This window comes from Scyliorhinus torazame, chromosome 2 (assembly GCF_047496885.1).
Source record: "Scyliorhinus torazame isolate Kashiwa2021f chromosome 2, sScyTor2.1, whole genome shotgun sequence".
In the NCBI taxonomy this organism is placed as follows: domain Eukaryota; kingdom Metazoa; phylum Chordata; class Chondrichthyes; order Carcharhiniformes; family Scyliorhinidae; genus Scyliorhinus; species Scyliorhinus torazame.
In genome coordinates, this window is record NC_092708.1 from 96,647,998 (window position 1) to 96,661,322 (window position 13,325).

The 13,325-nt window shown below is 44.6% G+C and overlaps 1 protein-coding gene across 1 annotated transcript in view; it reads right to left on the reverse strand.

Annotated features, from left to right (window-relative positions):
- Nucleotides 1-13,325, reverse strand: part of tank (TRAF family member-associated NFKB activator) — a 165,860-nt gene that overhangs the window by 106,015 nt on the left and 46,520 nt on the right. Inside the window, exons 2-3 of the mRNA XM_072474416.1 lie at nucleotides 9,278-9,412; nucleotides 7,446-7,527 (exon numbers count right to left, since the gene is read on the reverse strand). Of these exons, the coding sequence (XP_072330517.1) occupies nucleotides 7,446-7,527; nucleotides 9,278-9,379 (184 nt within the window). The 5' untranslated portion in view covers nucleotides 9,380-9,412. The remainder of the gene's footprint in view (nucleotides 1-7,445; nucleotides 7,528-9,277; nucleotides 9,413-13,325) is intronic.

Below are 13,325 nucleotides of genomic sequence, written 5' to 3' on the forward strand. Positions count from 1 at the left end.
ACTCTCTGATGAGGACTTGGTGCATCTTTGCCTTGGATCTCGGGCAAGCAAGGCTGAACAGTTTTCCATCAATTTCAGGCGAGAATACAAGAGCAGGGATGTATTTTTGAGGCTGTATAAGGCTCTGGTCAGACCGCATTTGGAGTATTGTGAGCAGTTTTGGGCCCCGTATCTAAGGAAGGATGTGCTGGCCTTGGAAAGGATTCAAGGAGGTTCACAAAATTGATCCCTGGAATAAAGAGCTTGTTGGTTGAGGAACGGTTGAGGACTCTGGGTCTGTACTCGTTGAGGTTTAGAAGGATGAGGGGGGGAATCTTATTGAAACTTACAGGATACCGTGAGGCCTGGATACAGTGAATGTGGAGAGGATGTTTCCACTAGTAGGAAAAACTAGAACCAAGAGGGCACAATCTCAGACTAAAGAGACGATCCTTGAAAACAGAGATGAGGAGGAATTTCTTCAGCCAGAGGGTGGTGAATCTGTGGAACTCTTTGCCGCAAAAGACTGTGGAGGCCAAATCACTGAGTGGCTTCAAGACAGAGAAAGATAGGTTCTTGATTAATAAGGGGATCAGGGGTTATGGGGAGAAGGCAGGAGAATGGGAATGAGAAAATATCAGCCATGATTGAATGGCGAAGCATACTTGATGGGCCGGGTGGCCTAATTCTGCTCTTATACCTTATGGTCTAATTCTAGTATTTAATTAGACACCCTCAACCATCTGAAGACATATGAGAGCAGCAAAGTAAAGAATATGTCAAAGAATGTCAGTGCCAGAACACAACTCTGTTGTCCCCACTGCAGACCTCAAAGGGTTCTGATGCTGCCCAACATAACTGACCTTATCCATAATATTGTCAAAGAAAGAGATTACATTGAGCAGCTTTGGTGAGCAGGCAAATTTCTCCAACAGCTTAAACAGATCACCTCTGCGATCCAAACACATCTTCCCTTCCCCTCCGAAAGAATCATTCCCTCCAGAGCATCTATCTGCTCTATCAGCCCCCAAACCGTGGCCCTTTTGCACGCATCTTCCAATGCAATTACAGGAAGTATAACAGCTGTGCTTTTACCTCCTTCCTCCTCATTGTCCAAGGCCCCAAACATTCCTTCCAGGTGAAACAGCACTTTATTTGTACTTTAGTGTGCTGTATTCACTGTTCACAATGCAGTCTTTCTCTACATTGGGGAGACCAAAATAAAACTTTTTTAAAAATTCGTTCTGGGGATGTGGTCATCGCTGGCTGGGCCAGCATTTATTGCCCATCCCATTTCAGAGGATATTTTAAGAGGCAACCAGGTGGCTAGCTGTGGGTCTGGAGTCACATGTAGGTGTGGCAGATGTTAGTGAACTAGATGGGCTTTTACGACAAACGGAAATGGTTTCATGATCATCATTAGACTTTTCATTCCAGATTTTTATTCAAATCAAATTTCACTATTTGCTGTGGTAGGATTCAAACCCAGGTCCCCAGAGCATTATCCTGGGTCTCTGGGTTACTATTCCAGTGACAATACCATTATGCCACTGCCTCCCATTACACTACTTTGGTGTAACACATCCATTCAGTCCACAAGCCTGACCCCAACTTCCGGTTGCTTGATCTTTTAATTCACCACCTTGCTCTCATGCTTACATTTCAGTCCTTGGCCTGCTGCAATGTTCCGGTGAAGCCCAATGCAAGCTTGAAGAACAGCACTTTGCCTTCCAATTAGGCCCTTTACAGCCTTCTGGACTCAACGTTAAGATCAACAACTTCAGTGAATGAACTCTGTCCTACATTTTGATTTTCTTTTTTGCCAAGTACCAGTTGGTATCTTGTTTTCATGTCTTTGCTTTCAGACATAGCTGTCCTTTATTCTGTCGTCAACACTTACAATGCTTTGTTTCTTTACTAAAACTATTACAAATCTCTATGTCTTTTTTCCCCATGATGTGGAGATGCCGGCGTTGGACTGGGGTGAGCACTGTACGAAGTCTTACAACACCAGGTTAAAGTCCAACAGGTTTGTTTCGATGTCACTAGCTTTCGGAGCGCTGCTCCTTCCTCAGGTGAAGGAATCAGCAGCGCTCCTTCACCTGAGGAAGGAGCAGCGCTCCGAAAGCTAGTGACATCGAAACAAACCTGTTGGACTTTAACCTGGTGTTGTAAGACTTTGTACTTTTTTCCCCATGACACCTTTGTCATTTAATTTCTACCACCCTCTAACCTACCCTGACTTTCTGTTTTGTTCTACATGACTCAACTCAGTCCCAGGCCATCGTTGCAGGAGTTCCAGGGGGTAGTGTCGTATGTCCAGCCATCTTCAGCTGTTTCATAAAAGACCTTCCCTCCATCATAAGGTCAGAAGTGCGGATATTCACTGATAACTCCACAATGTTCAGCATCATTCATGATTCCTCAAACATTGAAATTGTCGGTTTCCATCTGCAGCAGGACTTGGACAAACCAGCATGGGCTGGTTTAGCACACTGGGCTAAATCGCTGGCTTTGAAAGCAGACCAAGGCAGGCCAGCAGCACGGTTCAATTCCCATTCCAGCCTCCCCGAACAGGTGCCGGAATGTGGCGACTAGGGGCTTGTCACAGTAACTTCATTTGAAGCCTACTTGTGACAATAAGTGGTTTTCATTTCATTCATAGTAAGGCGAGGGCTAATTGGCAAGTAACTCTTGAGCCACACAAGTGCCAGATAATTACCATCTCCAACAAGTAAATCTAAACATTGGCCATGACATTCAGTGGCATTACCATCCCTGAACACCCAATTATCAATTACCTGGGGTAGAGGTTACCAGTGACCGGAAATGGAATTAGACAAGCCATATAAATACTTTAAAAAATTAATTTACAGGATGTGGGTGTCGCTGGTTATGCCAGTATTTATTGCCCATCCCTAGTTGCCCTTCAGAGGTGGTGACGAGTTGCCTTCTTGAACCACTGCAGTCCCTGAGATGTAAGCACACCCACTGAGATGTTAGGGAGGGAGTTCTAGGATGTTGCCCCAGCGACAGTGAAGAAACGGCGATATGTTTCCAAGTCAGGGTGGTGAGTGACTTGGAGGGGTACTTCCAGGTGGTGGGATTCCCAGGTATTTGTTGCACTTATCCTTCTAGATGGTAGCAGTCGTGGGTTTGGAAGGTGCTGTCCAAGGAATCTTGCTGAGTTATTGCAGTGCATCTTGTAGATGGTACACACGGCTGCCACTATTCTTCGGTGGGGATTTGAATGTTTGTGGAATGGGGAGCAATCAAGCAGGTTGCTTTGTTCTGGATGGTACCGAGCTTCTTGAGTGTTGTTGGAGCTGCACTCATCCAGGCAAGTGGAGAGTATTCCATTACACTCCTGACTTGCACGTGTAGATGGTGGACAGGCTTTGGGGGGGGCTCAGGAGAGGAACTACTCGCCGTAGAATTCCTAGCCTTTGACCTGCCCTGGTAGCCACAGTATTAATATGGCTAGTCCAGTTCAGTTTCTGATCAATGGTAACCGGCAGGATGTTGATTGTGGGGGACTTAGCGATGGTAATGCCACTGAATGTCAAGGGGTGGTGGCTCGATCTTCTCTTGTAGGATGGTCATTGCCTGACACTTGTGTGGCGTGAATTTAACTTGCCACTTGTCAGCCCAAGCCTAGATATTGTGCATTTGGACATGGACTGCTTCATTATCTGAGGAGCTGGGAATGGTGCTGAACATGTTTGCAGATGACTGCACAATCCCCACGTCTGACCTTATGATGGAAAGGAGGTCATTGATGAAGCAGCTGAAGATGGTTGGGCCTCGGACACTACCCTGAGGAACTCCTGCAGAGATGTCCTGAAGAGGAGATGATTGACCTCCAACCACCACAATCATCTTCCTTTGTGCCAGGTATGACTCCAACCAGTGGAGAGTCTTCCCCCTGATTCCCATTGACTCCAGTTTAGCTAGGGCTCCTTGATGCCATACTAGGTCAAATGCTGCCTTGATGTTAAGGGCAGTCACTCTCACCTCACCTCTGGCATTCAGCTCTTTGTGAATGTTTGAACCAAAGCTGTAATGGGTTCAGGAGCTGGGTGACCCTGGCGGAACCCAAACTGAGCGTCCCTGAGCAGGTTATTGCTGACTAAGTGCCGCTTGATAGTGCTGTTGATGATCCCTTCCATCACTTTGCTGATAATGGAGAGTAAACTGATAGGATGGTAATTGGCTGGATTGGATTTGTCCTGTTTCTTGTGTACAGGATACACCTGGGCAATTTTCCACATTGCCGGTAGATGCCAGTGTTGTATCTGTACTGGAACAGCTTGGCTAGAGGTCCAGCAAATTCTGGAGCACAAGTCTTCAGTACTATTGCCAGAATATTGTCAGGGCCCATAACCTTTGCAGTATCCAGTGCCTTCAGCCGTTTGTTGATATCACGTGGAGTGAATCGTATTGGCTGAAGACTGATTGATATCTGTGATGCTGGTGACCTCCGGAAGAGACCGAGATGGATCATCCGCTCGGCACTTCTAGCTGAAGATTGTTGCGAATGCCTCAGCCTTGTCTTTTGAATACATGTGCTGAGCTCCTCCATCATTGAGGATGGGGATATTTGTGGAGCCTCCAGTGAGGTGTTTAATTGTCCACCACCATTCATGGCTGGATGTGGCAGGACAACGGAGCTTAGATCTGATGCGTTTGTTGTGTAATCACTTAGCTTTGTCTATTACTAGGGCAGCACGGTGGCGCAGTGGTTAGCACTGCTGCCTCAAGGCATCGAGGTCCCAGGTTCGATCCCGATTCTGGGTCACTGTGCGTGTGGAGTTTGCACATTCTTCCCATGTTTGTGTGGGTCTCGCCCCCACAACTCAAAGATGTGCAGGGTAGGTGGATTGGCCACGCTAAATTGCCCCTAAAATTGGAAAAAATGAATTGGGTACTCTAAATTTATATTTAAAAAAAAGCTTTGTCCATTACTTGCTGCTTATACTGTTTGGCACACAAGTAGTCCTGTGTTGTAGTTTCACCAGGTTGACACCTGATTTTTCAGTATTCCTGATGTTGCTCCTGGCATGTTCCCCTGCACTCTTCATTGAACCAGGGTTGATCCCCTGGCTTGGTAGTAATGGTAGAGTAGGGGATATGCCAGGCCATGAGGTTGCAGATTGTGCTTGAATACAATTCTGCTGCTGCTGATGGCCCTCAGCGCCTCATGGATGCCCGGTCTTAAGTTGCTAGATCTGCCTGAAGTCTATCCCAGTTAGCATGGTGGTAGTGCCACACAACACTGCGGCTACAAGTGGAGTCAAAGACTGGGAATTCTGCAGAGAGCAACTGACAGAGATACTTCCAAATTTGGCTCTCTCTTTCACATTGCTGTTGAAAATGAGAAGCAAATTTTCACACAAAAGCAGAAAGCATGTTAAATCTATTCATCCGCACTCTAGCCACATTATATCAACAGTAGGACACAGAGCAGAAAGTTGTGTTTCCCTGCAGAAAGCTGGGACAATTCAGTCAGCTCCTCACCGATGAGTGGTCAACAGCAGATATAAATATATTTTCTACCATTCATTCACTGATAAAACATGCTGCTTATGTAATATAAGTATTCTTGAGGTTAAATGACCTGTTGTGGTCAAAGTCTTCTACCAGAGAATATTGAAACAAAATCTAAACCCTGACACATGAAATGCAAGCTTAGCAATGCACAAGGTTGAAACAAGTAACTTCAGGATCGAAGTGATGGGAATAACTTAAGCAAATATTACAAAAGGGTTCATAAATATTGTTCAAATTTATTCTTTCACGGAATGTGGATGTAGCTGGTTAAACCAACATTTGTTGCCCATCCCTAATTGCCCTTGAGAAGTTGGTGATGAGCCACTTCCTTGAACTGCTGCAATCCATGTGTGTAGGTACATTCACAGTGCTGTTAGGAAGGCAGTTCCAGGATTTGAACCCAGCGACAGAGAAGGAATAGCAATACAGTTCCAAGTCAGGATGGTTGTGGCTTGGAGGACAACTTGCAGGCAGTAGGATTCCCAAAGTACTTTTCAGGAGCACTGGAAGCACAATTTGACACCGTGTCACATAATGGGATATTAAGATAGATGGCCAAAATCACGATCAGAGATACGTTTTAAGTAGGGTCTTAAAGCGGAATTCCAGAGCTTTAGGGTCCAGGCAGCTGAAGACATGGCCACCAATGGTGAAATGATTAAAACTGGAAAAACTCAAAAGTCCAGAATTAGTGAAGGAGATTACAAAGATAGATAGAGGCAAAGTCATTGAGAGGTTTTCAAACAAGAATGAGAATTTTAAAGTTGAGGATTTGCTTAATTGGAAGCCAATATCAGCCATTGAGGACAGGGGAAAGGTGAATGGGCCAAATATAACAAAGGGATCAGATTATGGGAGGAGGGGTTAGCCAATTGCTAGGGGAGGATAGAGATGGGGTCAGCCAATTGCAGAAAGGGAAGCAGGTTGTCTTGATGAACCAGGGGAGTTGGGGGAGATCTCCTGCTCTCCCTGCCCCACAAAGAGTGCTGGAAAGACACTTATCTATTCGATCTAGCCTTTCTCACCCTCCACTCCCAGGTTTCCCCAACCCTGGGAAACCCAGCGCACCGGCGTTATATCGAAAAACCTGCTGAAATTTGAAGCATGTTGCTTTGTTAGAATATTTAAATCACAGGCCTGCCTGAGGAGAGGTTAGCTGCCCACCCCCAAACTTGCCTCAGTTAGAACTGCAAATGGTCGTGCTGGAGGCAGCTTTGTGGTCTTCAGCATTTTAACCAAGCCACAACCAAATACTAGGGGTTAGAATTCCACCCCACCAATGCAGCGATTGGCAATAAGGTGGAATGTGCTGACACATTCTGATAACAGAATAAAAAATAATTGCTGGGAAAAAAACAATTTTGAACCGTTCCATCACAGAAGCAACTTTATCAAAAGACAGTATACAAGGTGAAAGCAATTCATCCAAGAATTCATAAAGCTGGCAGATGGCATCTCAGTGAAGCAATATTTGTTATCCTCAAAATTGGAAATACAATGAAGGTAGTCGTATTTCATTCCATCTGCTTCCCAATTATGGGAGCAAAACTTAAACCGAAAATCTGTGCCAAAAGCTGTAAAATGAGTTTGAACAAGACCTGTTACTGTCAGCAATATCGAACAAAAACAGGTTTTTTTTCACACATACAGTGAGGAGGAAACAAAGAAGGAAAAGGAAAAAGAAAACATAAACATCAATTAATAACACGAATATCGAGGGAAAATATAGTTGAGAAACAATGAAAAAGCAAGGTTGAGTAAAAGACCAAAGCAGCATAACAGCTTAACCTCGCAAAGAATACTCAAATGGGATCATTGCATAAAATGTCAAAGGTGCCGGTGAGCATGCCTAATGAGTTACCAAAACAATAAAGAGGAGAAAATATTTTTCTCTTTACTTGGCACACATGGCTTACCTCTGGGGGTGGTAGAGGCAGACTGTGATTGCAATACAGTGGTTTGTTTTATTGTTGCCAGTTCTTGCTCCAAGCCACAAATCTGTATTTGAGCAAAAATAAAATGCAATAATTATTAGCTATATATTTTCTAAAATTATAACGGAAAACTCCACTACAGAATGCAACTCTCACTCACAAAAAATAAACAAAGCAATTATTCAGAAGATATAGAAAAACTCTTGAAGAGCAAAAAACGACAAGAGCCAAAATATGTACAGGGCTATGAACTGAACTTGGCAGAAAAAACAGATTGATCTTCACCCTGAGCAGCATTTAAACTCAGAGTAAACTCATCCAAAGATTACATCTCAATTTGATTTTATCATGGGCACAGTAGTATAGTGGTTATGCCACTGGACTAGTGAACCTGATGCCTGAACAAACAACCCAGAGAATGAGAGTTTAAACCCCAGTACAGCATTTTGTGTATTTCAATTCAGTTTTAAAAATACATCTGAAATAACAGCTTTGTAGTCTTACAAGTGGCCACGATGCTGTTGGGATTGTTTTCTTTTTTTTTGGGGGGGGGTGGTAAAATAGTCCTGTTGTTAGGCAGCACATCTTACATGTCATCAGCAATGTTTCAAATGCCCTAGGAGGTCACAATCACAATTTCCAAGGCAATTATTGATTGATATATTTGTTCTCACTGGAACGACGGAGGTTGAGGGGCGACCTGATAGAGGTCTACAAAATTATGAGGGGCATAGACAGAGTGGATATTCAGAGGCTTTTCCCCAGGGTAGAGGGGTCAATTACTAGGGGGCATAGGTTTAAGGTGCGAGGGGCAAGGTTTAGATGAGATGTACGAGGCAAGTTTTTTTACACAGAGGGTAGTGGGTACCTGGAACTCGCTACCGGAGGAGGTGGTGGAAGCAGGGACGATAGTGACATTTAAGGGGCATCTTGACAAATGTATGAATAATTTGACTAGCTTTAATAAGCTAGATGTCTCCCCCAACAGCTCAGGTACAGAATGAAGGCTGCTGGGGCGGCACGGGCTCTTATACCCGGCCTAGCAGGGCGGAACTACCATACAGCTTGACCAATAGGAAGCATACAATATCTACCAATGGTGTTCCAGTATTACCAGGTACCGTAATACCTCTACACAGACTATCACAAGTTGTATTGCCTCTTTCTCTCTCATGCCCATAGGTATAAGTTATAATAACCAATTAATCTTTTTATCAAAGAAAATATGGGTAAAACAATTAATTGGCTTCAAGCTTTTTAGAAAAGCAAACTAACATACTTTCTTATCTGGTTAACAGACTTTCTGCAGCTGAAAAAACACAAAACAAAAGCTACATCAGCAGGTGTTAAATCAGAAGACCACCCCGACACACACACCCCAAAAACCACAATCCTCAATCCCATGAACCCACCCCTCCCCCACCAAAGACAATCTTCCATCAGTTCAGCTGAAAGAACAGATTACCAACACATTCTGCGAAGCTGTGTAATATACACGCTCACAATGATGATTGATGGCCAAAATATTCAAGTCCACAGCTAGGCTTTTGGAAGAGCTGTGTAGTTCAAATAGAAGGTATTCAAAGACAAACAAAAGACTATTTTGAAATTTTTTATAATAACTAAATTATGTTCTTAAATATTTGTCTAAACTCTTATATATGACATTAAAAGTTTCATTATGTTGAAAAGTCAACAGATGAGGAAAAGAAAATCAGAAACATAACAAGCACTAGTTGAGTTTTCAGTGAAATGTGCATCCTTTTTACCTAATTTAGTTCTCAATTATTTACAATAATTGTCAAACAGTATACCTTTTGTTCTAATGTTTTCTTGATGTTGTCTCTCTCCATGCATGCCTGACGATAAGCTTCAAATGCCCTGTTGAGCTGCTCTCCAGCACTATTTTTATCCATATTTACCAAATCAATATTACGAACCTAAAATATCTGCAATACAAAAAACATGCTTGCTATCAATAGTTGCATATACAGCTTCAACACATGCTAATGCTATTAACTAGTAATTACCAACCCAAAGACTGTGTAAAATGTTTCACCTGTAACTACTGCAACTCCCATGACATTCAATAGGGGGAGGTGGTGCGTAGTGGTATTGTCGCTGGACTAGTAATCCAGACACCCAGGATAATGCTCTGGGGACCCGAGTTTGAGTCCCAACACAGCGTTGGAATTTGAATTCAATAAAAAATCTGGAATTAAAAGTCGCATGATATAACCATTGTCAATTTTCATAAAAACTCAGCTGGTTCACTAATGTCCTCTCTTTAGAGAAGAAAATCTGTCATCCTTACCCGGCCTAAATGTGACTCCACACCAACAATGTGGTTGACTATTAACTCTGAAATAGCCTCTCGATAGCAAACTGCTAAAAAGTCTCAAAGAATGCAATTGGCTAAGCCACCCATCATTTATCCAGGAAAGGCAACGGCAAATGCAGCTCTATCGACCCTACAAAGCCCTCCATACTAGCATCTGGAGGTGAGCGTTAAAATTAGGAGAGTAGTCCCACAGATTAGTCAAGCAACAGCCTATGGGATCTTGGGCAGGATTTACCAGCTGTTCACGCCGGTGAGAAATTCTGGTCCCAGCGCATGGGTTTCCTGGCGGCGAGGGGCGCTGTCACCTGAAAATTCCATTCACAATAACAGGGTCGGTAAATCCCACTGGCGGCCCGCCTCCACTGCCAAAAACACACGGCGGGGTGGTCGGTAAATCCCACCCCTTATCTTCAGACAATTAACTGGACACATTCCATCATCATCCCTGGGTATGTTCCACTGGCAGGACAGATCCACAGAGGTGAGGGCGTCACAGTGGTTTATAGTCAGGAGGAAGTCACTCTGGGAGTCGTCAACGTTGATTCCGGACCCCATGAATTCTCATGGCATCAAGGAAACCTCCTGCTGATTACCACGTACCTTACCCCCTTCAGCTGATGAATCGGTACTCCTCCATGTTGAATACCACTTGGAGGAAGCACAGAAGGTGGCAAGGGCAGAGAAGGCACTCTGGGTGGGGGACTTCAATGTCCATCACCAAGAGTTGCTTTGTAACACCACTCGGACTCGACCAATTTGGTTAGTAAAGGACATAGCTGCTAGACTGGGTCTGCGACATGTGGTGAGGGAATCGATAAGAACATAAGAACTGGAAGCAGGATTAGGCCATCTGGCCCCTTGAACCTGCTCCACCATTAAATAAGACCGTGGCTGATCTTTTTGTGGACTCAGCTCCACTTACCCACCTGCTCATCATAACCCTTAATTCCATTACTGTTTAAAAATCTATCTTTGCCTTAAAGACACTTAATGACGTAGCCTCAATGGCTTCAACGGCAGGGAATTCCACATATTCACAACCTTTTGGATGAAGACGTTCCTCCTCAACTCCATTCTAAATCTGCTCCCCCTTGTTTTCAGGCTATGCCCACTAGTTCTAGTTTCACCTGCCAGTGAAAACAAACTCCCTGCTTCTGTTCCTTTCTTTATTTTATATGTTCCCATAATATTCCCCCTCTTTCTTCTAAATTCCAATGAGTATAGTCCCAGTCTACTCAGTCTTTCCTCATAAGCCAATCCTCTCAACTCTGGAATCAACCTAGTGAATCTCCTCCACACCCCCTGTAGTGCCAGTACATCCTTTCTCAAGTCAGGAGACCAAAACTGTACACAGTACTCCAGGTGTGGCCCCACCAGCACCCTATACAAATGCAACATAACCTCCCTGTTTTGAACTCCATCCTTCTAGCAATGAAGGACAAAATTCCACTTGTCTTCTTAATTCTTGCTGCACCTGCAAACCAACTTTTTGCGATTCATGGACAAGGACACCCAGATCCCTCTGCACAGCAGCATGTTGCAATTTTTTACCATTTAAATAATAGTCCATAAGAGGGAAAAACATACTTGACCTCAAACTCACAAACCTGTCTGCATCTGTCTTTGACAGTATCGGTAGGTGTGACCACCGCACAGTCCTTGTGGATATGATAATAATCGTTATTGTCACAAGTAGGCTTGCATTAACACTGCAATGAAGTGACTGTGAAAATCCCCTCGTCGCCACATTCCGGCGCCTGTTCGGGTACACTGAGGGAGAATTCAGAATGTCTAATTCACCCAACAGCACATCTTTTGTGAGGAAACCGGAGCACCCGGAGGAAACCCATGCAGATACAGGGAGAACATGCAGACACCGCACAGACAGTGACCCAAGCCAGGAATTGAATCTGGGACCCTGGCACTGTGAATCAACAGTGCTATCCATTGTGCTACTGTGCTGCCCCAGTCCCATCTACACATTGAGGATACCCTCCACAGTGTTGTGCGACATTCCCATGGCTAAATGGATAGGTTTCAAACAGATCTAGCAATTCAAGACCATGATGTGTTTTGGGCCATCAGCAGCATTGTACTCAACCACGATCTGTAACCTCAAGGCCTGGTATATCCTCCACATTACCATTATCACCAAACCAGGGTGTTAACCCTGGATCAATGAAGAGTGCAGGAGGGCATGCCAGGAGTAACACCAGACGTACTAAAAATGAGGTGTCAATCTGATGAATCGACAAAACAGGACTATTTGCATGCCAAACAGCACAAGCAGCAAGTGTGATTCCACAACCAACGATCAGATTTGAGCTCTGCAGTCCTGCCACATCCAACCATGAATGGTGGTCGACAATTAAACAACTCACCGGAGGAGGAGACTCACAAATATCCCCGTCCTCAGTGCAAAAGATAAGGCTGAGGTATTTCCTACATTCTTCAGCCAGAAGTGCCGAGTGGATAATCCATATCAGCCTCCTCCAGAGGTCCCCAGCATCACAGATGCCAGTTTTCAGTCAATGACTGAAGGCACTGGATACTGCAAAGGCTATGGGCTCTGACAACAATACTGAGGACTTGTGCTCCAGAATTAGCTGTTTCCATAGCCAAGCTATTCCAGTACAGCTACAACACTGGCATCAACCCAGTGGAGGTGTGTCCTGTACACAAAAGGCAAGACAAATCCAACTCGGCCAATTACCACCCCATCAATCTCCTCTCAGTCATCAGCAAAGTGATGGAAAAGGTCATTAACAGTGCTATCAAGCAGCACTTACTTAGAAATAACCGGCTCACTGATGCTCAGTTTGGGTTCCACCACAGTCATTCAGCTTCTGACCTCATTACAGCCTTGGTTCAAAAATGGGCAAAAGAACTTAACTCTAGAAGTGAGGCGAGGTGAGAGTAACTGCCCTTGACATAAAGACACATTTGACCGAGTATGGCATCAAGGAGCCCAAGCAAAACTGGAGCTAATAGGAATAGGGGAGAAAACTCTCTGTTGGTTGGTTTGGGGCAGCACGGTAGCATTGTGGATAGCACAATTGCTTCACAGCTCCAGGGTCCCAGGTTCGATTCCAGCTTGGGTCACTGTCTGTGCGGAGTCTGCACATCCTCCCAGTGTGTGCGTGGGTTTCCTCTGGGTGCTCCGGTTTCCTCCCACAGTCCAAAGATGTGTAGGTTAGGTGGATTGGCCATGATAAATTGCCCTTAGTGTTGGGTGGGGTTACTGGGTTATGGGGATAGGGTGGAGGTGTTGACCTTGGGTAGGGTGCTCTTTCCAAGAGCTGTTGGGCTGTTTAGCACACTGGGCTAAATCGCTGGCTTTGAAAGCAGACCAAGGCATGCCAGCAGCACGGTTCAATTCCCGTAACAGCCTCCCCGAACAGGCGCCGGAATGTGGCGACTAGGGGCTTTTCACAGTAACGTCATTGAAGCCTACTTGTGACAATAAGCGATTTTCATTTTCAAGAGCCGGTGCAGAATCGATGGGCCGAATGGCCTCCTTC